Source organism: Kogia breviceps, chromosome 13, assembly GCF_026419965.1.
Source record: "Kogia breviceps isolate mKogBre1 chromosome 13, mKogBre1 haplotype 1, whole genome shotgun sequence".
Lineage (NCBI taxonomy): Eukaryota > Metazoa > Chordata > Mammalia > Artiodactyla > Physeteridae > Kogia > Kogia breviceps.
In genome coordinates, this window is record NC_081322.1 from 50316675 (window position 1) to 50344220 (window position 27546).

General features: G+C 37.6%; 1 protein-coding gene across 10 annotated transcripts in view; it reads right to left on the reverse strand.

The window, feature by feature from the left end:
- Window positions 1-18765: 18765 nt before the first annotated feature.
- Window positions 18766-27546, reverse strand: part of FAM184A (family with sequence similarity 184 member A) — a 116233-nt gene continuing 107452 nt past the window's right edge. For 7 of the 10 annotated variants that reach the window (XM_059083860.2, XM_059083863.2, XM_059083861.2 and 4 more), the window contains 4 exons: window positions 25454-25571; window positions 23381-23485; window positions 20695-20897; window positions 18766-19112 (listed from right to left, as the gene is read on the reverse strand). In XM_059083860.2, the coding sequence (XP_058939843.1) occupies window positions 19031-19112; window positions 20695-20897; window positions 23381-23485; window positions 25454-25571 (508 nt within the window). In that variant the 3' untranslated portion in view covers window positions 18766-19030. The remainder of the gene's footprint in view (window positions 19113-20694; window positions 20898-23380; window positions 23486-25453; window positions 25572-27546) is intronic. The other 3 variants (XM_067011721.1, XM_067011720.1, XM_059083864.2) reach the window with 2 other exon arrangements.

Below are 27546 nucleotides of genomic sequence, written 5' to 3' on the forward strand. Positions count from 1 at the left end.
GATTCCCTTGTGTGTTATTTGTTGTTTTTCCCTTGCTGCTTTTAATATGTTTTCTTTGTATTTAATTTTTGACAGTTTGATTATTATGTGTCTTGGCGTGTTTCTCTTTGGGTTTATCCTGTATGGAACTCTCTGTGCTTCCTGGACTTGATTGACTATTTCCTTTCCTATATTAGGGAAGTTTTCAACTATAATCTCTTCAAATATTTTCTCAGTCCCTTTCTTTTTCTCTTCTTCTTCTGGGACCCCTATAATTCGAATGTTGGTGCGTTTAATGTTGTCCCAGAGGTCTCTGAGACTGTCCTCAGTTCTTTTCATTCTTTTTTCTTTCTTCTGCTCTGCAGTAGTTATTTCCACTATTTTATCTTCCAGGTCACTTATCCGTCCTTCTGCCTCAGTTATTCTGCTATTGATCCCATCTAGAGTATTTTTAATTTCATTTATTGTGTTGCTCATCGTTTCTTGCTTCCTCTTTATTTCTTCTAGGTCCCTGTTAACTGTTTCTTGCAAATTGTCTATTCTATTTCCAAGATTTTGCATCATCTTCACCATCATTATTCTAAATTCTCTTTCAGGTAGATTGGCTATTACCTCTTCATCTGTTAGGTCTGGTGTGTTTTTATCTTGCTCCTTCATCTGTTGTGTGTTTTTCTGTCTTCTCATTTCGCTTATCTTACTGTGTTTGAGGTCTCCTTTTTGCACGCTGCAGGTTCGTAGTTCCTGTTGTTTTTGGTGTCTGTCCCCAGTGGCTAAGGTTGGTTCAGTGGGTTGAGTAGATTCCCAGGTTGGGGGGACTAGTGCCTCTGTTCTGATGGATGAGCCTGGATCTTGTCTTTCTGGTGGGCAGGTCCTCGTCTGGTGGTGTGTTTGGGGATGTTGGTAACCTTATTATGATTTTAGGCAGCCTCTCTGCTAATGGATGGGGCTGTAGACCTGTCTTGCTCTTTGTTGGGGATAGGGTGTCCAGCACTGTTCTTTGCTGGTCCTTGAGTGAAGCTGGGTCTTGGTGTTGAGATGGAGGTCTCTGGGAGATTTTCACCGTCTGATATTACGTGGAGCTCGGAGGTCTCTTGTGGACTAGTGTCTAGAGGTTGGTTCTCCCACCTCAGGGACACCGCCCTGGTGCCTGGCTGGGGCGCCAAGAACCTTTAATCCACACGGCTCAAAATAAAAGGTAGAATAAATAGAGAGGAAAGAAAAGGAAGGAAGGAGGGAGGGAGGGAAGGAAGGAAGAAAGGAAGGAAGAAATGAAGGAAGGAAGCAAGAAAGAAAGGAAGGAAGGTGCATAGGAAGAAAGGGAGGAAGGAAGAGAGGAAGGGAAGAAAGAAGGGGGGAAGGAAGGAAGAAAGGAGGGAAGGAGGGAAGAAAGGAAGGAAGAAAGGAAGAAAGGGAGAAGACAGAGTAGTATAAAGTATAGTTATTAAAATAAAAAATAATTATTAAGAAGAAAAATTTCCTTTAAAAAAAAAAAAAAAACAGAAAAATGGGTCGGTCTAACCCTAGGACAAATGGTGCAAGCAAAGCTATACAGACAAAATCTCACACAGCAGCACACACATACACACTCACAAAAAGAAAAAAAAAGGGGAAAATAATAGTATATCTTGCTCTCAAAGTCCACCTCCTCAACTTGGGATGATTCGTTGTCTATTCAGGTTTTCAACAGATGCAGGGCACTTCAAGTTGATTGTGGAGCTTTAATCCGCCGCTTCTGAGGCTGCTGGGAGAGACCTCCCCCTCTCCTCTCTGTTCGCACAGCTCCTGGGGTTCAGCTTTGGACTTGGTCCCGCCTCTGCGTGTAGGTTGTCCGAGGGCGACTGCCCTTCGCTCAGACAGGACGATGTTAAAGGAGCAGTTGATTCGGGGGCTCCAGTTCACTCAGGCTGGGGGGAGGGAGTGGCACGGGGGCGGGGCGAGTCCGCGGCGGCAGAGGCCGACGTGACGCTGCACAGGCCCAAGGCGCGCCGTGCGTTCTCCCGGGGAAGCTGTCCCTGGATCCCGGGACCCCGGCAGTGGCGGACTGCACGGGCTCCCGGGAGGGCCGGTGTGGAGAGTGACCTGTGCTCACACACAGGCCTCTTGGTGGTGGCAGCAGCAACCTTAGCGTCCGACACCCGTCTCTACTGTCCGTGCCGACAGCAGCGGCTCGCGCCCGTTTCTGGAGCTCCTCTACGCGGTGCTCTTAATCCCCTCACCTCACACCCAAGGAAGCAGAGAGGCAAGAAAAAGTCTCTTGTCTCTTCGGCAGCTCCACGCCCGCTTCTAGGGCTCCTTTAAGCGGCGCACTTAATCCCCTCTCCTGGCGCCCAGGCAGCAAAGAGGGAGGAAAAGGTCTCTTGCCTCTTCGGCAGCTCCAGACTTCTCCCGAACTCCCTCCCGGCCAGCCGTGGCGCACTAGCCCCCTTCAAGCTGTCTTCACTCTGCCAATTCCAGACCTTTCCCTGGGATCCGACTGAAGCCCGAGCCTCAGCTCCCGGCCCCGCCCGCCTCGGCGGGCGAGCAGACAAGCCTCTTGGGCTGGTGAGTGCCGGTCGGCACCGATCCTCTGCGGGAATCTCTCCGCTTTGCCCTCCGCACCCCTGTGGCTGAGCTGTCCTCCGTGGCTCCGGAGCTTCCCCCTCCGGCGCCCGCAGTCTCCGCCCGCGAAGGGGCCTCTAGTGTGTGGGAGTCTTTCCTCCTTCACGGCTCCCTCCCACTGGCGTAGGTCCCGTCCCTATTCTTTTGTCCCTGTTTATTCTTTTTTCTTTTGCCCTACCCAGATATGTGGGGAGTTTCTTGCCTTTTTGGAGGTCTGAGGTCTTCTGCCAGCGTTCGGTGGGTGTTCTATAGGAGAAGTTCCACGTGTAGATGTATTTCTGATGTCTCTGTGAGGAGGAAGGAGATCTCCGCGTCTTACTCTTCCGCCATCTTTAAGCCGTCTCTCTGTCTTTTGATTGGAAAATTTAGTCCATTTAAATTTAAAGTTATTATTGATAGGTATTTACTTATTGCCATTTTGTTAATTGTTTCTGGGTTATTTTAGTAGTTCTTTTTCTTCTTTTGCCCTCTTCTGTGATTTGATAATGAACTTCAGTGTTATGTTTGGTTTCCTTTCTCTTTTGTGTGTGTTTATCAATCATAGATTTTTGTTTTGTGGCTACTGAGAGTTCTATCTCTATCTATCTTTGTCTTTCTCTATTTGTGATTATTTTAGGTTGATGAATTTCTTAACTTCAAATGCATTCTTACTACCCTGCATTTTTACTCCCCCCTCCTCATGTTGAATGTTTTTGACATCATATTTTACATCTTTTTGTGTATCCTTTAACTACTTATTGAGGGTGGATGAATTTACTACTTTTGTCTTTTAACCTTCCTAGTAGCTTTATAAGTGGTTGATCTACTACATTTACTGTGTATTTGTCATTACAAATGAGATTTTCCTTTTGTAATTTTCATATTTCTAGTTTAGGTCTTGTCTTTTCCACTTAGAGAAGTCCTTTTAACATTTTTTTAAAAATCTGGTTTAGTGGTGATGAACTATTTTAGCCTTTGCTTGTCTGTAAAACTCTTTATCTCTCTGTCAAGTCTGAATGATAGCATTGCTGGGTAGAGTATTCTTGGTTGTAGGTTTTTTCCTTTCATCACTTTAAATATATTGTGCCACTCCCTTCTGGCCTGCAGAGTTTCTGCTGAAGAGTCAGCTGACAGTCTATGGCAGTTGCCTTACACGTAACTAGTTGCTTTTTCCTTGCTGCTTTTAATATTCTTTTATTATCTTTAATTTTTGCCATTTTAATTACAATCTGTCTTTGTGTGGACTGCTTTGGGTTAATCTTCTATCTGACTCTCTGTGCTTCCTGGACCTGGATATCAGTTTCCTTCCCCACATTAGATAAGTTTTCAGCTATTATTTCTTCAAATAAGTTCTCTGCCCTTTTCTCTTCTTCTCCTTCTGGGATCCCTCCAATGCAAATGTTAGTATGCTTGATGCTGTGCCAGAGGTCTCTTAGACTATCCTCATTTTTAAAAAAATCTTCTTTCTTTTTGTTCAACTTGTATGTTTTCATTATTGTCTTCCAGTTGCTGCTCTGTTCCTCTGTATCACCTTACCTACTCTTGATTCTTTCTAGTGTATTTTTTATTTCAATTATTGTATTCCTCAGCTCTGTTTGGTTCTACTTTATATTTTATATCTCTTTGTTAAACTTCTCACTGTGTTTATCCATTCTTCTCCTGAGTTCATTGAACATATTTATAATCATTACCTTGAACTATTTTTTTTGAGTGGATTGCTTATCTCCAGTTTGCTTAGTGTTCTTCTGGGGTTTTATCTTGTTCCTTTGTTTGGAACACGTTCCTTTGTCACTTCATTTTGCCTAATTTTCTGTTTATCAAGTAGGTTTGCTACATTTCCCAATCTTGGAGGACTGTCCTTATGTGGGATATGTCCTATGGAGCCCAGTAACACACTCCTTTTTGGTCACCAGGGCTTTCAGGGTGATCCCTATGTGGGCTTCATGGGTCCTTCTGTTGTGTTGGGGTGGACTACTGTGGGCACACTGGTAGGCAGGGCTGGTCCACTGCTTGGTTGACTGCCACACCCTGCCTCGTGTGGAGGCTGCCAGCCACTGGTGTGACTGGGTCATGGTGTGACTGGGTGCATGATCTGGGGTGTCCTGGCTGCTGGTGCTTGGAGCCAGGTTCTAGCACTAATAGGAAAAGAGGGAGGATTCCAGAATGGTGCTTGCCAGCACCACTGTCCTCATAGTAGGACAAGCTTCCAGAAAGAGGCTGCTGCCAACATCTTTGTCCCTAGGGGGAGTCCCAGTTCCCTCCTACCTCTCTGGAAGGCACTTCACGATCAGCAGGTTGGTTTAACCTAGGCTTTCAAATTCCTGCTTCTGCATTGTAACTGGAGCATGTAAGATTTTGGCGGACTCTTTAAGAGTGGAGTCTCTGTTTCCTACAGCCCTCCAGTTCTCCTGTATGCAAGCCCTGTGGGCCTTTAAAGACAGATGTCTAGGGGCACTTCTTCCCAGTGCAGAAACCCCAGGCTGGGGAACCCGCTATGGGACTTGAACTCCTTGTTCCTTGGGGAGAACCTCTGCAACCCTCCTGTTTGTGGGTTGCCTACCCTGGGGATATGGGTCTTGATTTTACAAAGTCTCCACTGTTACTCATCTCTTTGTGATTCCTTCTTTGTATCTTTAGTTGTGGAAAATCTTGTCTGCTAGTCTCTAGGTCATTCTCATCAATAGCTGCTCTGTAAATAGTTGTAATTTTGGTGTGTCTGTGGGAGGAGATGAACTTAGGGTCTTCCTACTCTGCCATATTGGCCACTTCTCTGGAAAGACATTTTTCAGCTACATTATATACCAGGAAGTCATGCAGCTCTAAACAGATGCTACAGGGATGCATGACTGAGGCTGTTCTTTAGCCATGGTGGGTGATGTCAACAATTGCTTTGAAAGTGTTCCAGCCAAAATTATTTTGGCTATGCTTTATGACATGGAAGTCTGGAATTCAAGTAGAGTGGTTTTAAAAAGTAAAATAGATTCAATTAAAAACAGATTTCTGAGGAAAATTTTCATTTTGCCTGAAATAAAAACAGAGGAGATAGTCATAACATAGGTAATTTCAGATTTCATAATTTGATTTCAAATTTACCATTTCCAAAGCATATTGTTCTACCATTGATTAGAAATACAAAATAACAGCATTCCATATATTGTATCAGTAGCTTGTCTGATTACAGCCGCTTTCTTCTATCCAAGAGTCTAGCTAAGAGAAATGATATTTAAGGAAACTTGTCTGAGGGGCTTTTCACCCCTTTATTTACAGTTCTACCCTAGGATCAAGTTAGACATTAGACAGTTACTGCTTAGTAGTCTGTCATTTTTTACAGAATTTTTGTGTGTGTGTGTGGTACGCAGGCCTCTCACTGTTGTGGCCTCTCCGGACGCACAGGCTCAGTGGCCATGGCTCACGGGCCCAGCCACTCCATGGCATGTGGAATCTTCCCAGACCAGGGCACGAACCCGTGTCCCCTGCATTGGCAGGCAGATTCTCAACCACTGTGCCACCAGGGAAGCCCCCAGAATTTCTTAAATTGAGTTGTTTAATGCTATAGTTTCCCTTCTTATATAAGGTTATTCAAGATAACAGCTTTAAAATCCACGTGTTTTGTTGTAAAAATAATTGAGAATACCATTCAGTATCATCAATTGAGAATTGATTGTCTCCTATAATGAAGTTCTATGAGGAATTACTTCTAGAATTTGTGGCTCAGAAATCTTTTTATCCTCATGAGAAACATTCTTCTTTTCTGATAATAAGAATCATATAACCATACATCTTTTCACCCTCGCTCAAAGACACATCAGGCAAACACTGAGGTTTAATTTAAGTCTAGTTATGTTAGCCTTCAACTGCATGTTTGTATTCTCCTTTCAGTTAGTCCTGATTTTCCACTACCATTTAATTAGTTGCTTTGATAAAGAATATATATTTGTTTTTAAAAATAAATTTATTTATTTATTTATTTTTGGCTGAGTTAGGTCTTTGTTGCTGTGCGTGGGCTTTCTCTAGTTGCAGTGAGTAGGGGCTACTCTTCATTGTGGTGCGTGGGCTTCTCATTGCAGTGGCTTCTCTTGTTGCAGAACACTGTCTCTAGGCGTGTAGGCTTCAGTAGTTGTGGCTCACGGGCTCTAGAGTGCAGGCTCAGTAGTTGTGGTGCACGGGCTTAGTTGCTCTGTGGCATGTGGGATCTTCCTGGACTGGGGCACAAACCCATGTCCCCTGCATCGGCAGGCGGACTCTCAACCACTGTGCCACCAGGGAAGCACTGTATCACTTTTTTATAAGGCGAACCCAGACCATTCTGTTTAAAACTGCATCATGTCCATCCCTTCTCACCTTCTGCACTCTCACATATCTTTCCCTTTTGTCTGTAGCACTTATAACTTTCTAACATTAAATGTATATATAATGTTTATTGTCTACATCTCCTGCTTCTAATCTAAGTTCTATGAGGACACAGGGATATTTGTCTTTTTCAATGATATATTCATCCCAACCACCTTAAGTAATACCTGGCATATAGTAGGCACTTAACAAATATTTGTCGAATGATTGCATAAATGTAATATAAATGCTATAGGTGCACCTAGAAAAGAATGTCTAATTCAGTGTGAGAGTGTGGAAAAAGCTTTCACAGAAGAGGTGACAAGAGAGTTCACTAGGTGTCAACAGAAAGATATTTCAGATACAAGCCCAGATTACTCAGAAATAAGAAGGGTAAATGCCTTGGTAACACTCATGCATTGGTCTGTACATGACATCCCCCCAGCATCTGAGGTAATCTTCAGTTATCCTTCTCCATCTCTCTGTCTATACATTCCAATCACTTTCTGTTCAGATAACATAACTTAAACATACTGAGGTACAAAGAGCAGAACTTTCATTTGTGTAGCAAATGGCATGTAGAAAAAAAGCAAAAGGAATGGATCTTATTAAACAGAAGGGATTTCACCTTGAATAATTTGCAAATATAGCACCTTATAATTATTTTTATTCAGAAAGCAATAAAGAATCACTGGGATAGTATTCTACTACTTAGTCTTCTTTTTAAAAAAAATGTTTTAATTTAGGTGTAATTGACATAACATATTAGTTTTAGGTGTACAACATGATTTGATATTTGTATACATTGTGAAATGATCACAATAAGTCTAGTTAACATCTATCACATTACATAGTTATACAAAATTTATTATTTTTGTGATAAGAACTTTAAGATCTACTCTCTTAGCAACTTTCAAATATGCAATACAATATTATTAACTAGTCACCATGATGTACATTTCATCCCTACAGCTTATTGATTTCATAACTGGAAGTATGTACCTTTTGACCCCCTTCACTCATTTCTCACACCCTTGCTACCCACCACCCCAATCTCTGGCGACCACCAGTCTGTTCTTTGTATCTATGAACTTGTTTTTATATTTTTAGATTCACATATAAGTGAGATCATACGGTATTTTTCTTTCTCTGACTTATATCATTCTTTTTTTATGGTTGAATAATATTCTGTTATGTATAAGTATAATATAAATACATGCATGACATATTTTCTTTATCCATTCATTCACTGATGGACATTTAGGTTGTTTCCATGTCTTGGCTATTGTAAAGCTGCAATGAACATGGGGGTGCATATATCTCTGCAGTTAATGTTTTTGTTTTTGTTTTTTTGGATAAATACCCAGCAGTAGAATTGCCATATCGTGTGGTAGTTCTGCTTTTATTTTTTTCAGGAATCTTCATACTGTTTTCCAGAGTGGCTGCACCAATTTACATTCCCACTAATAGTGCACGAGGGTTCCCTTTTCTCCACATTCTTGCTGACACTTGTTTCTTGGCTTTTTGATAATAAGCTTTCTAACCAGTGTGAGGTGATATCTCATTGTGGTTTTTATTTACATTTCCCTGATGATTAATTATGTAGAACATCTTTTCATATAACTGTTGGCCATCTTTATGTCATTGGAAAAATGTTATTCAGATTATCTGCCCATTTTTAAATTGTATTGTTTTTTGCTATTGAGTTGTATGAATTCTTTATCTATTTTAGATATTAATCCCTTATCAGATATGATTTGCAAGTATTTTCTTTCTTTTTGAATTTTATTTTATTTGTTTTATATAGCAGGTTCTTACTAGTTATCCATTTTATACATATTAGTGTATGTATGTCAATCCCAATCTCCCAATTCATCACACCACCACCACCACCCCTGCCACTTTCCCCCCTTGGTGTCTATACATTTGTTCTCTGCATCTATATCTCAACTTCTGCCCTGCAAACCGGTTCATCTGTACTATTTTTCTAGGTTCCACATATATGCATTAATATACGATATTTGTTTTTTTCTGAATTCACTCTGTATGACAGTCTCTAGATCCATCCACATCTCAACAAATGACCCAATTTTGTTGCGTTTTATGGCTGAGTGATATTCCATTGTATATATGTACCACATCTTCTTTATCCATTCATCTGTCAATGGGCATTTAGGTTGCTTCCATGTCCTGGCTATTGTAAATAGCACTGCAGTGAACATTGGGATGCATGTGTCTTTTTAAATTATGGTTTTCTCTGGGTATATGCCCAGTAGTGGGATTGCTGGATCATATGGTAATTCTATTTTTAGTTTTTTTTGTTTTGTTTTGTTTTGTTTTTCAGTGTGTGGGCCTCTCACTGTTGTGGCCTCTCCCGTTGCGGAGCACAAGCTTGGACGCGCAGGCCTAGCGGCCATGGCTCACGGGCTTAGTTGCTCCGCGGCATGTGGGATCTTCCCGGACCAGGGCACGAACCCGTGTCTCCTGCATTGGCAGGCGGATTCTCAACCACTGCACCACCAGGGAAGCCCTATTTTTAGTTTTATAAGGAACCTCCATACTGTTCTGCATAGTGGCTGTATCAATTTACATTCCTACCAACAGTGCAAGAGGGTTCCCTTTTCTCCACACCCTCTCCAGCATTTGTTGTTTGTAGATTTTCTGATGATGCCCATTCTGACTGGTGTGAGGTGATACCTCATTGTAGTTTTGATTTGCATTTCTCTAATAATTAGTGATGTTGAGCAGCTTTTCATGTGCTTCTTGGCCATCTGTATGTCTTCTTTGGAGAAATGTCTATTTAGGTCTTCTGCCTATTTTTGGATTGGGTTTTTGTTTTTGTTTTTTTTTATGGTATGCGGGCCTCTCACCACTGTGGCCTCTCCCGTTGCAGAGCACAGGCTCCAGACGCGCACGCTCAGCAGCCATGGCTCACGGGCCCAGCCGCTCCGTGGCATGTGGGATCTTCCCGGACCAGGGCACGAACCCATGTCCCCTTCGTCGGCAGGCGGATTCTCAACCACTGCGCCACCAGGGAAGCCCCGTTTTTGTTTTTTTAATACTGAGCTGTATGAGCTCGTTTGATTTGTTTGCAAATATTTTCTCCCGTTCTGAGGGTTGTCTTTTTGTCTTGTTTGTAGTTTCCTTTGCTGTGCAAAAACTTAAGTTTCATTAGGTCCCATTTGTATTTTTGTTTTTATTTCCATTACTCTAGGAGGTGGATCAAAAAAGATCTTGCTGTGATTTATGTCAAAGAGTGTTCTTCCTATGGTTTCCTCTAAGAGTTTTATCGTATGCAGTCTTACATTTAGCTTTCTAATCCATTTTGAGTTTATTTTTTGTGTATGGTGTTAGGGAGTGTTCTAAGTTCATTCTTTTATATGTAACTGTCCAGTTTTCCCAGCACCACTTATTGAAGAGACTGTCCTTTCTCCATTGTATATCCTTGCCTCCTTTGTCATAGATTAGTTGACCATAGGTACGTAGGTTTATCTCTGGGCTTTCTATACTGTCCCATTGATGTATATTTCTGTTTTTGTGCCAGTACCATATTGTCTTGATTACTGTACCTTTGTAGTATAGTCTGAAGTCAGGGAGTCTGATTCCTCCAGCTCTGCTTTTTTCCCTCAAGACTGCTTTGACTATTCAGGGTCTGTGTCTCCATACAAATTTTAAGATTTTTTGTTCTAGTTCTGTAAAAAATGCCATTGGTAATTTGATAGGGATTGCATTGAATCTGTAGATTGCTTTGGGTAGTATATTGATTTTCACAATATTCTTCCAATCCAAGAACATGGTATATCTCTCCATCTGTTGGTATCATCTTTAATTTCTTTCATCCGTGTCTTATAGTTTTCTGCATACAGGTCTTTTGTCTCCCTAGGTAGATTTATTCCTAGATACTTTATTCTTTTTGTTGCAATGGTAAATGGGAGTGTTTTCTTAATTTCTTTTTCAGATTTTTCATCATTAGTATATAGGAATGCAAGAGATTTCTGTGCATTAATTTTGTATCCTGCTACTTTACCAAATTCATTGATTAGCTCTAGTAGTTTTCTGGTGGCATCTTTAGGATTCTCTATGTATAGTATCATGTCATCTGCAAACAGTGACAGTTTTACTTCTTCTTTTCCAATTTGTATTCTTTTTATTTCTTTTTCTTCTCTGATTGCCGTGGCTAGGACTTCCAAAACCATGTTGAGTAACAGTGGTGAGAGTGGACATCCTTGTCTTGTTCCTGATCTTAGAAGAAATGCTTTCAGTTTTTCACCATTGAGAATGTTTGCTGTGGGTTTGTTGTTTATGGCCTTTACTATGTTGAGATAGGTTCCCTCTATGCCCACTTTCTGGAGAGTTTTTATTGTAAATGGGTGTTGAATTTTGTCAAAAGCGTTTTCTGCATCTATTGAGATGATCATATGGTTTTTATTCTTCAATTGTTAATATGGTATTGCCACATTGATTGATTTGCGTATATTGAAGAACCCTTGCATCCCTGGAATAAATCCCACTTGATCATGGTTTATGGTCCTTTTAATGTGTTGTTGGATTCTGTTTGCTAGTATTTTGTTGAGGATTTTTGCATCTATATTCATCAGTGATATTGGTCTGTAATTTTCTTTTTTTGTAGTATCTTTGTCTGGTTTTGGTATCAGGGTGATGGTGGCCTCATAGAATGAGTTTGGGAATGTTCCTTCCTCTCCCGTTTTTTTGGAAGAGTTTGAGAGGATTGGTGTTAGTGCTTCTCTAAATGTTTGATAGAATTCACCTGTGAAGCCATCTGGTCCTGGACTTTTATTTGTTGGAAGATTTTTAATCACAGTTTCAATTTCATTATTTGTGATTGGTCTGTTCATATTTTCTATTTCTTCTTCTATTTCTACTGCCATTCAGTAGGTTGCCTTTTCCTCTTGTTGATAGTTTCCTTTGCTGTATAGAAACTGTTAGTTTCATGTTGTCCCACTTGTTTATTTTTGCTTTTTAAAATTGGGATTAAACATATAATACAAAATTTATCATTTTACCCATTAAGTGTACAATTCAGTGGCAGTAAGTACATGCACAATGCTGTGTAATCATCACCACTAGCCATCTCCAGAAATTTGTCATTGTCTCAAACAGAAACTCTGTACCCATTAAATAGTAACTCTCCTTTATCTCCTTCCCTCAGTTTCTGGCAACCTCTGTTCTTCTCTCTGTCTTTAAGACTTTGTCTATTCTAGGTACCTCACATAATATACAATATTTGTTCTTTAGTCTGGCTTATTTCACTTAGCATGTTTTCAGGGTTCATCTATGTTTTAGCATGTATCAGAATTTCATTCCTTTTAAATTTTTAATAATATTCCATTCTATGTATATACCAAATTCTGTTATTGTGAGATAATAGATAATACATAAATTGGTCTAAAACAAGGTTATACAAAAACAAACATTTTAGTGATATGACAAAAATTCAATTCAACAAGCAGTATTCAGTGGCACTTATTTAGGAGCTTCAAAACCAACAAAACCTACAAAAATTCCTGCTCACATTTTAGCAGAATGTGAATTATGAAGTAAAATAGAATAAAAGAGTACAAAATAGTAGCAAAAATAGAAATTAAGCAATCTTGTAATACAGTATAATCATTTTAATCTACACAACTAAACATTTACAAAAATAAAACAAGATACATGTTTTAAAACTACATAATTAACAATATGAAAGATTAAGTAGTAGAGGAACATGTTAGGTAGAGACGTGATAGAAAAAAACATTTTTTTAAGACCCAAACCTCACTTCTGGAGATGAAAACTACAGTGGCTGAGATGTAGCATACATTGAATAGGATTAACAGCAGATTAGACATTGAAGAAGAAAAGATTAGTGAATTTATAGACATAGCAATAGAAACTATCCAAAATTGAGAAAAGAGCTCCCGGAATTCAACAGGGTATTGGTAAGTTTTGTAGGACAGTGTCAAGTAGCATAATACATGTATAATTGGAGTCCTCAAAGGCCAGGAGTGAGGGAAGCAGAAAAAATATTAGAAGAAATAAAAGCCAAAATATTTTACAAAGTTCATGAAAACTGAACCCACAGATCCAAAGAATTCAGCAAATCCAAAGCATATGTGTGAGAGAATGGGAAATAAGTATTGGTCTCTGCTCTTGGTCCCTGGCACAGAGCTCCTGAAATCCTTTCCTAAAATGATAAAAAATTAGGAGCATCTCTTGTTCTAATATTGTCTTTAACCCTGTCTCTGACGCAGTGCTCCAAAAACCCTTATAAATTCCTAAGTGATAAGAGCACTAAGAGCATCTTTTGTTCTATTGAAGTGACTCTGAGTGGGCTCCTGGATGGCTTCCAGATGGGGCTAGTCACCAGAAAAACTAAACCTTGATTAGAAGCTTAGAATTTTTCAGCCCTGTCTCTCCCATTTCTCCAGAGTGGGGAGAGGAGCTGGAAACAGTTAATAATTGATCATGCCTACGTAAAGAATCCTCCATAAAATCCCAATAGTATGTAATTCAGGGAGTTTCCAGGTTGGTGAACACATCCACACTGGGAGGGTGACACACCCCAATTCCATGGGGACAGAAGCTATTGCCCTCAGGACCCTCTCAGACCTTGCCCTGTGTTTCTCTTCATCTGGCTGTTCATCTTTATCCTTTATCATATCCTTTAATAAACTGGTAAATATGTTTTTCTGAGTTCAGTGAGCCAGTCTAGCAAAGTAATCAAATCCAAGGAGGGGGGGGTCATTAGAGCCTCTGATCTGTAGTGGGTTGGTTGGAAGCACAAGTGATCACCTGGGCTTGGGCGGCGGAGACTTGCATGTTGTGGAGAAAACCCAAAACCCACCCACACATTTGGTGACCAGAAATAAGGTGTTTTGTATAGGGAGTAAAGAAGAGCCACAGGAGATAGACTGAACTAAGGATTTTCCCTACAACAGGAGGGAAAGACTGTTTATTTTCGTTATCCATTATCTGTTGATGGACATTTAGATTGTTTCCACTTTTTGGCCACTGTGAGTAATGCTGCTACAGCCATTGGTGTATAAGTAAATGTTTGAATTCCTGCTTTCAATTCTGCTTTGGGGACTATACCTAGAAGTGTAATTGCTGGATCATATGGTAATTGTTTAACTTTTCGAGGAACTGCTAGACTATTTTGCACAGCAACTGTACCATTTTACATTCCCACTAGCTGTGCAAAAGGGCTCCAATTTTTCCACATCCTTGTTTTTTTTTTTTAATAAATAAAAGCTATCCTAATGGGCGTGAAGTAGTATCTCATTGTGGTTTTGACTTACATTTTTCTATTGGCTAGTGACATTGAGCATCTTTTCAAGTGCGTATTGGCCATTTGTATATCTTCTTTGGAGAAATGTCTTTTTAAAAATTTATTTTATTTATGTATTTTTGGCTGTGTTGGGTCTTCATTGCTGCGCGCAGGCTTTCTCTAGTTGTGGCGAGTGTGGGCTACTGTTTGTTGCAGTGCACGGGCTTCTCATTGTGGTGGTTTCTCTTGTTGCGGAGCATAGGCTCTAGGCACGTTGGCTTCAGTAGCTGTGGCACGCAGGCCCAGTAGTTGTGGCGCATGGGCTTAGTTGCCCCGCGGCATGTGGGATCTTCCCAGACCAGGACTCAAACCCATGTCCCCTGCATTGGCAGGTGGATTCTTAACCACTGTGCAACCAGGGACGCCCTGGAGAAATGTCTATTTCTGTCTGTTGCCCATTTTTGAATTGTTTTTTGGTTGAGTTTTAGTAGTTCTTTATATAGTCTGGATATTAATCCCTTACCAAGTATATGCTTTATAAATATATTCTCCTATTTGGGGGAATTGCATTTTCACTCTGTTAGTACTGTCCTTTGGTGCACACGTTTTTAATTCTGATGAAGTCCAATTTATCTTTGTGCTTTTGTTACCTGTACCTTTGGTGTCATGTCAGAGAAATCATTGCCAAATCCAATATCATGAAGCTTTACCCTATGTTTTCTTCTGAGAGTTTTATAGTTCTTATGTTTGGGTCTTTGATCCACATTGAGTTAGTTTTTTTTGTATATGGTGTAAGGTGTAAGGGTCCATGTTCATTCTTTTGTATGTGGATATCCAGTTTTCCCAACACCATTTGTTGATGACTGTCCTTTCTTAATTGAATGATCTTGGCACCCTTGTCAAAAATCATTTGGCCACATATGTGAGTTCATGTCTGGGGTATCTATTCTATTTCAAAGAGATTTTGACTATTAATAAGAGTAAATTAAAATTATATTAAAATTAAATATAGCTACATTCAGAAAATTACAAAGATATCATATTCCTGGTATTACCAGAGGTGGTTAATGTGTAGTAATTTTCCAAACTGAAATTACTATGGTATATAATCCATTATCACAGTGGTGTCATGTGACAGAGAATTTGGAATATTTGTAACAACATGAAAAGAAAAATTATGCACACCATTATTGTCAAAGAATATGTCTGTTCCAAATAATGTTGTAGATCTTGTTTTGTTGGAAAGATAAAATGTGTTCTCCTTTCGTATATGAAAATAAAAGTTATGAGACTTCCTATGGATAATTTTTAGCTGGGTCCAAAGCATGATACTGCTCTCAAAATATTTTCATATGCTTTGATCATTAATACATTTTTTAGAGTCTGAATGCATAACTAAAACTTGTTTTAGACATATTTCTAAACATCTAATTTGTATTTTTTTGGACAAACTTTGGCATATGTTTCCTGTGTACATGAATGAAGCATTTCCTACCATGTTATACATTTTTCCTTCTCCACTCCCTAATCCACATTAACATTCCCTACAACATAAAGAGGGACACAGCAACAAAAACCATTCGTGTGGTTCAGCTCTTCAAGAAGCACTTTTTCTGCTCTAGCTGTAGTATAGAGTGCCATATATAGAAAGAAAATATTCCTTACGATTGTCCCATTAGGACCTATCTCTTCACTCCAGATGTAAAATCAGTATTTGGGAAAAAGCTATGAGTTAGAAACTTACTGTTTGATGATAATGAAAAACCTTAGGTAAATATTTTAAGATATGATGTTAAGATAAAAATAAGAATTTTAATCATACCTACATGTGACTGGTTATGAAGGTGACAGAATGAGATAAAAACTAAGAACAAAACATCTTGACCTAAATACAAAGATTAATTTGACAACTTCTAAGGTAAGAATGATACTGTGTTTATATATTTGGTCTTTGTCCCAGTTTCTGGCACAGAGCTCCTAAAAAACCACTGGCATTTCCTAAGTGATGAGAGGGCATTCTGTAGGAGATTAGAAGAGATAGCCTTTAAGGCCTCTTCTAACTCCAAAGATCCTAGGATTCCATGTTGCTTCTTATATTCTATCAAAATAAATGTCTTGCTGAAACTTCTTCTTCAATTACAATGTCATGGGACTTCTTTGACCATCTCTTTAATGTTATTACATGTAACCCAGTGACACAGTTGAAGGTTATAAAATTCTTGCTTGTCTCTTCTTTCTCCTTCTCTCCCTCCCCAGTAGCAAAATATGATAAAACACAAACAAAACCCATCTGATCCCCCCTCTCAGTCTCACTATTACCTTCTCTGCCTCTTTCCCCTTACCTGTATAGCCAAATGTCCTCAAAGAGGGGTTTTCACTCACTGTCTCAACTCCCTTTCACCTCACTTCTCCGGAATCTAGCTTTTGCTCCTGCCATTTACCCTGACTCTGCTTTTGCTAAGATCATTTTCTAGTTGTCAAAACCAACAGACACTTTTCATTATTTCCCTTTCCTGATCTCTACAGCACTTGACACTGTTGGCTGCTCTCTCCTTGAAGCTTTCTTCTTCCACAACGTCATGCTTTTGTGGGTCTATAACTCTACTTCTCATTCTCATCCAGGGTCTGCCTGCCCTTTAAGTGTTGGTGCCCCCTGCAAAGTTCTGCTCACAACTCTATTCCTTGTTGTTTCATCCACACACCTTTTGGCTTTATTGATCTCATATATGCCATACTCCACTCCAGACCCTTGTGTTTAACTGCTTCTATTATTCCAGAGAAACTTTAATTTCAACATACCTGAAATCACACTGCATCTTTTGCCCACGCTTCATTTTCTTTCATATTCCACACGTATCTGTCACCAACTCCCAGCAATCCTACATTTTCACTCTTTATTCCCTCATTTCCATTCCCATGAACAATTCTTCCTTTCAGTCCTCATCTGAACCAATTCAATAAATCTTGAATTGGTCTTGCTGTTAGTCAGGTCTCCATATTTTCTGAACAAATTGTGGCCAATATGCTGACTAAACAGTTTAAAACCTAACCATGCTATTTATTACCTGCTCCAAATTCTAGAGGATCAAGTTGAATTCCTTACTAAGCATTCCAGGTCGTTTGTAGCATAAAGAGTACAGGTTTCAACCTTTACGAGTTGTGTGTATGTATGTATGTCTGTATAGTGGGGGGATGACAAAGAGGGGGAGTTCACGTTTTTCATCCAGGTGGTTGAAGGGTTAAAGATGTTAAAATTATACTGTCTAATACAAGGTAGGTGCTCAAGAAATGGCTGCTCTCTTATTATGCCCCATGGTCCTACAGGATTACACTGAGTTCTTTGGATGCAGCTGGCCTGCTCCTTTCTGACTGTTGTTTCAGCTTGTGCCTTAACCAGACAGACCAAAGGTGGGGCTGTTTAATTCCTACTTATCCTTCAATATTATATGTATTATATATATATATATACACAATATTATACTTGAGTACCACTTCCATATCCAGCTTAGGGAGCTTGACACTGTAGGCAAGTAGCCACCACTTAGGTAGCAATCACTTCCTCTTCTCCACTCCCAATGTACCCTCCATAGAGCTGATCGTGGCCCTTCTGATACTGCTGTAAAAAACCGTTTGGTACTGAACTATTTCAGCGAGAATATGATTAGCTCCTTGAGGCCAAGTGTTCATCTTTGTATGCCCATAGTCACCTGCAGGAGTTCTAATCATCAAATCTTTGGTAAATAAATGTCCAAATTATAAGATATGTATAAACTAGGGGCTAGAAAATGAGCTTATAACTGTGTTTTCTGAAATAAGCATTAACTATTTTCTGTTGGAAAATTCAAAGCAAGCATTTTATAAGAACTTCTTCTCAGGATAATTTAAAGAACACACTACCAGCCATGCATACTCATATGCAGTGGTTTATTCCTTGAAGATTTTGTGAGGATTAAATAAGATAATCTTTCTACTGGCCCTTCAGCACAGTGCCTGACACATAACAATCATTTAAAAAGTTGGTCTTTAACATTATTATAATCATTCATAGGTCATGTTCACCCAGGTTCTTCTAAAATCTACATTACAGATCAACTATATTTGGGACTCTTAGAAATGGATGCACTCTTTCAGGCCACAGGATACAATAGAGTAGCCTGCCAAGGTGGACTGAAAACTTAAAGAAAAGGTCTCATTAACATGTGATAGTGGTTAATTGGGTCCATGTTCATGTGTCAGTAGCAAATTGCCTATTTAGAAAACAAGCTGGCTTTGTAACACTGAGCATAGATGCTGTACTAGAAATCCTAGGTCCTCAACTATCAGAATTATTTTAAAAAACAATATAAATAAGTTGGCAGTATTTTATATACTTGAAAGTCCATAATTTCCACATGTTTTCATTCTAGCCTTGTAAACTTAGATAACACAGTTACAGTTATACACGGAAATGAAACAAATTAACAGGTTATATTTCCCTATCCTGATTTTGTTATTGAAGTAATTTGATATTTTATAATTATTATGTAGTAAAACTTTTTCTGGCAAGTCTTACCTGGAATTAAAAAGTATTTAAAAGTTAAAACAAACTTACTAGCAAAAAAGGAACACTGTTTGTTCTAACAAAATTTATTATGCAGTAATTACAAAGATTAAAGACTCTCCCATCTCAAATAAAAATAACTGTTATAATTACACACATAATATAGTACCTTATAGAGTGATTCCAATAAATATCACAGGAAATACAGGGCATTTTCAATTGGAGAGACAAATACTTTCACCGTGTCTGACATAGGAAAACCTGTACACATAACGATCTGCATAAGGTCATGCTTTTAGTAACAGTCCGCCTAGAACTGTGCCAAAGCAATTCTTTCAGAATGTGAAGTACCGGGCAAACCACTCCTGGCGCTGGGGGTCTGGAGAAGCCACCGGGGAAGCTTCACTCTGAGGAGGACTGAATTCATAAAAAGAGAGACATGTAACCCAGCATTAAGCTGTTTTGCAAAATGAAGGGAAAAGCACATAAAACATCAGTGCAGATGACCACAACTGGTTCCCTATGTTAGGAGGTGCATTTTAAAGATCTGCTACTTCCTCTACAATGGATTGTGTTCTCCACTCCATGAGAGTGCAGCAGCAGCTCAGATGAAGTCCGTGAAGGAGGAGCCACATTACAACAATTACAAGAAACAAAAAATTCAAACAGTTGAGAAAAGTCAGGTGACCTTCTTGGAATAAAAAAGTTCAGGAGGAACTGTAGGAAATAAGAGAACCAGATAACATTCTTCTTGTTCAGTACCTTTTCTCTTTTAGTTAATTTTAAAAAATTTTAGAATCTGACACAAGCATTTCTTACAGATGTGTCCTTAACTATAGCTAATTTAAGTAACTAAACCATGGTATAATATTTTTTATATATGTATGTTTATATTAAACTTTTATAATTTCCATAAGCAGATACTCTAGGGGAAAGGAGTATATTAAAATGCCAATTTCCCCTCCATCTTCAAAGTTATATAATTTATACTTAACTCTAACTAAAGATTCTTTGGGCTAGTTAAGAAAATAAAAGAATCCCTACCGTCTTTGGGGAAAATTACAAGGCACGCAACAATGTGTAATGGAAACTCCAGTAGTCATGTTCCTTGAGCCCATGCACATGCATCTTACTGATACCTGAACATACCCATGCACAAGGGAAAATAAGCAACACAAAATATTTAGCAGGAGACACATTCAAAGGTGTATTTGACTATTTTTCATTCTTGCTATTTTTTTCTATTTAAAATAATGTCATTAACTAGTCATTAATCACTTAGCCTAGAAAAAAAAAGTAGTCTACCTGTATGATTATTACTAGTGACACTGAGACTTAGTAAGAATAAGTCAAAAACTAAATTTTAAAATAGCACAAGATCAGTACTAGTAAGGTAAGCACAAAATGACAGCACTTTCTGACTTAATTATTTAATGGATAAACAATTGGATTTCTTTCAAATTTTACTTGTTAATACATTTATTCAAGGACTCTGAGATAGAATTGGAATATTAATTATAATTTTTTTTCTAAATTTCCTACTTCTATCATTAAGTTCCCAGAGCTTATATATTTTTTATTTTGGCAATAAGCACATATATATTTATAAATAAGCAAGGGAAAAAACAGATAAGAAACAAAAGCCACTTAATAAATTAAAAATATCTTGAATTTCTGTAATAAAGGGGATGGGTTATTAATGAAAAACTGGTGATAATTCTAAAAATGAAGCACCAGTCCATAAATATTAAAATTCTAAGCATATGAATTACATTAGTACCTCTTTAAGCATTTAGAAAATTGACAAGAAAATAGAAAAAATCTTTTTAACAGAGTTAAAAAGGAGTTCTCTAAAGAGGTGGTGAATATATTTTGGAAAATATTTCACAGTAAAATTTCTTTTCCTAGGCTGTTCTTAAAGTAGTGGATTTCTGCAATGTAAGAAAGTAAATTTCTCAAGTTAAAAAAGAAAAGAAATCACTGGTGAGACGGGGCTCACCTCAAAAATGTCTTGGGCTCTTTGGGTGGCACTGGCTGTGGAAGTGGTTTGCTGCTGTTGAACTCAATATCGTGGACTGGAGAATTAGGAATGGGATCCAGGCGGTTAGGATGTCCATTGCCCACTCCACCAGATTCCAGAGCACTTAGATTGGGAACACTCACAAACCTGTTTGTTGGTGATTTATTGTTCTTCTTCTTTTGCTGTATTAAAAATAATACATGTGAGGACAGTCCCTGCATGAGGACGAATGAGAAAATAGGAACAATAGAAGATACAAATTTGGCATGGAAAAATTTTGGAAGCTGGATGTTAAGATGAACCAGTGTTACCCAAAGTGTGGTCTGGGGATCTTTGGAGGTGCTCTTTATCTACATGGAATCCTCACAGACAGACATGCTGCTAGGACAGAAAGAATGAGGAAGAAATGTTTAGGAATGGTTCATGGGGAGGAGAGGAGGGGGTGGAAAGAAGGCCAAGGGATAAAGAATACTGGGAGGAAAAGGGAAAGGGGGAAACAGTAGATCTCACGGATACCATGAGGTTAAATGGGTTTAGGCTAAAATTAGGAGAAGGTGCAAAGTTAACATAATTTTAAAAGAGAGGTCTGTGAACTTTAGCCATCTGTCAAAGGGAGGCAATCCTTGCCTGGAAAATAAAAGGAATTGAGAAAATGCTTGGCAAAGTAGTTTGAATCAAATCTCACATTTCTACCGAAGACTTAGAGCTGACCTAGAGAAATAATTTGGTTTTAAATTCACTGCACCATCTCTCTGAAGAGGGAAGATGAAATCTGTATACTTAAATCTCAATTACCAATTAATTGGTAGTATTACCATTAGCTCGCAATCTTTGAAAAAACTTTAAAGGTTATAAAACAAAAGCGATCAATGTTTTTTTATCTTTTAATTGGTCTTTAAAATTGACGGATGAAAGCAATACAACTTCAACTTATTAAAATCTATTAGCTTTCAAATCATTAACTTTATAGTCTCTATTCATCTGTAGATTCAATGAACATCATCTTGCTTTGTGTAATAAAAATTAACATAAATGTGTGCTAATTTATTAAATAATTTTTTGCAAAATATTCCAGAGTTTGAAAAAAATGCAATTAATAGACAAGATGGTCCTTTTCCTTTACTTATAATGATCTCAACTATCTAGACATTGTCCTTTGTCATTGTCTGTGAATCACAAAGTTTTCGCATAACTGCAAAAAGAAAGGAAGAACAGTATCTTCTTCAGAATTATTTGTGAAAATTCCCTATTAGGAGTCAAAATTTACAAAGATGTATCTTTAGCATTTTCTTGTTCTAGTCATGAGAGGGCATAATTAAACCCACTTAAGGTTTCTATTTTAAGAAATCAAAAGTATCATTGGTAAAGTTCTACAGTAATGGTTTTGTGGCTAAAAATGTAATTCCAATAAAATAGGTAAAAGGGAAATATTTCTAATCTTGTTTCAACAAGTCTCATAACCTAGCTTTTTAATTAAAAGCTTATTTCACCCTAAATAATGAATTTTAAAACTGAAATTAACTATATTCATTCATTCACCAATTATTTGTTTGAGAGGCCTTTATGTGCCAGACACTGTTTTGGACTCCAGAGATACAGTTATAGGTTTCCTGACTTTAGTCATTCCATTTTGCAAATCATTCAAGTCATTCTGTTTTAATAAACATTTAAGTTTAAAGTTTGGAGCACTTTAAGTTGTGAAGAAAGGATAGATTCCATCTTCTTAATAGAGAAGTTTTATGAGCTTTGAAAGCAGAAATTTTTCTGGCTAAGGGCCTAAGAGAAATTAAATATGATGTACAAATTAATTAAATCTGAATCCAAAACATAGCTTTAGCACGGGCATTTTTATTTCTACTACTGATTTCCGCTAAAAGATATGTAATCCCTATAAAGCCCATATACATAATTATTTACTCTTTATTACTTGCTTTATTCACTAGAATAATTTGTAGAAGCTTATAGAAAACATGATGAAATTTTGCAACTGAACAAATATTTACTGAGTACCCACTATACCTATAGCACTATGATGGGAGTCATAGGAAGCTCTGGTACAAAGACGTATAAGACTTAGCCATGTCCATTTCATTTATCTGCAAGGCTCTTCTAACTGTCCTAAGACAGCAACAAAATATAAGAATAGGTCATGTTCAATTTTACTTGTCAAGAAAGGTAATTAAGACTGAGAAGTAAGGCCCTTCTCTGAAGATTAGTGGGCAACAAAATACATGTCCAACCCAAGGCCCATTAAGATGGCAGACCTTAAGTCAGGGAGAGCTGTTGGGTATACAGGGCTTGGAGTACTTTTCAAGACCCCATAGAGGACAGTGATCACTAAGGAAATGACAAGAAGATATCCTGAGGAGACTCAGAAGTGAGTTTTCTTTTTTTTAAGAGATATAAAAAACCAAAATGGTATAACCAAGGTTTTATAATATTAATAAAATACTGTTTTAAGGAATATGAATTCTCAACAAATAAATGATTATTAGCATCTCATTTGAAAATGAGTATATAAAGAATTCATAGATTTTAGTCCTATATTATTAAATTTAAGAAAACATTTTTTGGAAGCTTTATCTTCTGCTGCTCTAAATATTTTATAAAAGTTTTAATCAAGTTGTAAACCATATTCCTATTTTACAATGTTTACAGCACATACCTTAGTCAGTGGATTAATAACACCAACAGTAGGACTTGAGTTAAACACTTTGTTGAAGTTAGTTTCTCGATTGACTAATTCCAGCTGATAAAATTTATTATCCTCCTATGCAAAAAAATTACAAACATTTCTTAAACATCTTCTATTGAATATTTTAAAACTTATTTGTATAAATGACATTTCATTCAAAGTTTAATATAAAACTTGAATGAAAATTTATATACCTTATTCAAAGATTTCTAGACCTGATTGTCAGGTCTAGAAATCTTAGAAATCTTAAAGTCTGCTGGTGGGTGAGTTTTCAACACATTTCAAACCCTGTGCTCCAGGATTCTTCTCTACCCTTTCATACCTTTTCCCTCTAAGGCTAGAGCTAAATGTTTTATTTGGCCCATCTCTTTTCCAGAGGGCTGACTGTGCATTTTGAGCAGGCTTAACCTGCATTCATGGAGCTGCTCTGTGCATGGCTGAGTTGTTTCCAGACATGAAGATGGCACTATGGTATATCAATCATTATTCTTGAGTACTGGAAAAGTATTTGATCTTGCCTAATCTCCTCTATGAGACATCAATGTATTACAGCAATGGTAACCACAGAACAGAGAAAAAGTGAATGGCTCATGCAGAGATAAACCCTTTGCCTTTGGCTTCACCAACAGGTGCTAATTGAACAACCAGACTGTAGGAAGTAAACGCATAAGTGAATGAATCACTGTGTGAAAGGCAGGATTGTGTGCTCTAGGAGAACTAGATTGTCAATCCCCTCCTAGTTACCACTGACCATCATTAATCTCAGCCCCTGTGCCTCACAGTCCACAGAATTAGGGTGTAGTGAAAAGAGTGTAGACCATTCCCTGGCTAGAACTGGAAAATCAACAGCTATTTCTACCATAGATGAAACACAGTAATATATTTGCTAATTTCATATGTAGAATATAAGGTAATTTTTCATGAATCTACTGCTATCAGATAGAGACAGAGCAAGCTATGATGCCTGTGCTCATGTTCACAAAGCTTGGAAAACTGGGTGGTTACTGGGATGAAGTAGCACATATTCTGTCTCTCCAACGCCTGCTCCTGGGCTCCATCTATGAACCCCAATCAACTACCTGTTGCTTTTTGGCAGGAACTTCTAGTCCCATACAACAGGATGGCTTTCCTAAATGCTAAGAGAAATACGTTAAGGAAAAAGGACTTCAGAAATAAATGCTCTTAGGCTCTCTTTGTGTGCTAATGTCCAAAGTTTTCATGAAGAGATCAATGAGTAAACAGAATGATTAGCATTCTATTTCTAGTTTTACTCTGATTTTTATTTGTTAGTGGCAGTAAAAAGCAATATTTTCATTATTGATCAGGTCGTATAATTTTAGAAGACTCTGAAATGTTTTATGAATTTTAAAACATCTGTGTTTTTTTTTTTTATTCTTGAGGAAAAATGACTTTAATGAAGGCAGTGTATTTATTGTTAAATCTGTATTTTCTTCCCTGATGGACTTCTCAGAGCCGTTAACATCTCAGTGTGCACTGAGACTCTCAAGACAGAGCCTGTAGCTTTTCTTAGGCTAGAACCCTAAGAAAATAGAATCCTTTTTCCATGAAGTATGCCTTTGGATCAGGTTTTAGTGGGACATACTTTAGGAAGTTAACAAGACTAACTGGAAGTGTGCAATGCAGGCTTGTGCATGTATGTGTTGACCGTTCTTTCCCACCCAATTCTAATTCTACATGTACAATATACACACACACTTCAATAGTATATTAACTGTATACTGGCAATAACATATTATTAAACATTCAATATGTATTCAAAAGTATTTCTTTTTAAAAATTACTGAAAAAAGATACAATCTCCTTACCATAATACCAAATTTAAAATTTAAAATTACTTTGTATTTCTTATCCTCATTCATAAACATTTTAATAAACATTCAATCACAATATATATTTTTTGTACTTACAACTTTTGTTTAGCATTATTTAAAAATATTTTCTCATGTTTTCCCAATCAACAGTCTACAGATTACTAACATGGTTACACCACAACCCCCTACCCCCCAAACCAAAACAACTTACCATTAGTTTCTTTATGACCTGATCTCTTTCTGTAAGCATGGCTTTTAATTCTCCAATCATCTGTAAATCTTCTGGTTTTGATTCTCTCATTAGATATTTTTCTTCCATCTCTTCTAGTCTAAAAACAAGAACACCTTTCATTGATATGATGCAGACATTCTTTTGCAATGCCTATATTTTTCAAATTGGTTCAGTTGAACACACAAAAATTTAAAAGCAAACTTTTTCCATTAAAACTTGTAAGCATAATGACATGATTGCCTCAAAAGGTAGTGTTATGAAAGGCTCTCCAAGTGCAGATGATGTTATTAAAGGTTTTGCAGATTACTTTTGGAAGAATTCACTCATTTTTAAGTCATTTAAGTGTATATGGGAATGAGGTGAGGTATGATCTGTAGAAGAAATACTGAATAATACTAACCTAGCGATGCAGGCTTGATGCTGGAAATGTAGGCTTACTATTAGGGAACTTACCACATATACGATATTGTGTGATGGCATAAAGTTTGTTAACATATCTAAAAAGGACAGAAGATACAGAGGAAAGGGGTACAAAGGACACACACATATGACATCATTCTTTCCTGGTTTATGGGAAATTCAGTTTACAAATTCTGCATATCAGTTAATATACTGAATATATAAACTGGAAAAAAAAAACGGTTCATTGGATAAAAGAAGAATCATATTTCCTTCTAGGCCTGTTCTGCCCTGAATGAAATGAGAAGGTAACAGAACTAAATGCCACTGAAGACTCTAGAATAGAGGCCATTTTTTATGAGCAGAGGTTCCATGGACCCTGCAGAGTCTAAGAATATAGCACAGGGCAGAATGAAGAGGATGCAAATGGAAACTGCTAGTGTAGTTTGAAAAAAAGCACTCTCAATTTTAGAAAATTCAAATAATTAGAACAATTTAAAAACTTGTTTTCAAAATGTGAAGAATAAACTAAGCTCGACGAAATTATGGTTAATGAAGATTCACAGAAAAACTTATTCAGTCAACAAATATTGAGTAACTTCTAGATGATCTATCCTCTAGGTATCAGTGATCCATTCCCACCCTCCAGTTCCAGAGGGGTACCAGAATCTGTGCATTTTAGTACTTTTAGTAAATTCCACTAACTCAGCTCAAGCCAAAGACTTGGAGATAACATTTTTGGCTCCCTACCCAGCCCCATGGCTAAAGTTCTAATCTGGGAAGTAGGGAGGTATGAGGGAGAGGAAGTGTGGGGTTAGGGAGTGACTGTCTCAGGGTCAGTTGGGACGTTGTCAGCTCGGTGTGAGGCTAGTTTCATTATCTTCACTTTTGTTCTTCTGTGACAGTTCACTGAGCTCATATAAAGTAACCTTGCATTTTATCATGATGTGGCATTATATGGGCAAAGGTTTATATTGTATGGGCAACAGTTTTGAGAAGCTTGAGAAACGTGGAAAAAGGCATTTGCGTTTCATACCAGAGTAGCCACAAGATGTCACTGGAGTACTTTCTTTATCAGTAAAAACAAGGTACAAGATTTTTGAACTGTTTCCTGCAGCTGAACAAAAATACTTGGTAGTAAATGGTCACTAAAAAACTCAATTTAAAGCCTTATTTAAAACTATTATGTCTTAGAATAATTCTGAATGTTGCTTTTAAGTATGGAAAATTCAGAAAGCATCATCTTGGGGTGTAAATAAATACATGTACTTCATTTGTAAAGTTAAAAAAAATAAATATTATGTCTTTTTGTTCCAGTACAATGAGAAGTTAAGGTAAAGTGAGTCTAAAACAGTCAGTTACTATCCCTGAACCACCTTTTTTGCATAATAAAGGTCTCTGAACTTAAATTCCAGTGTATGTTTTTGTTTAGCTTCAACATTCTTTACCTACAAAATTATTATCAGTTAATTTTCTCCACAAAATATCTTTACAGCACCAAAAAAAGTTTTAAAAGATACCTGGATAGTAAAGGGAAAAAAATAATTGATTAAACTGAAGAAACATCCATATAAACACAAATGGGAAAGCATTAAAGGAGAGAACAAGTAATATGATGTAGATTTAACCTGCAAACATATTCCAAGAATTATTAATCGTTCAAAATCCTGATG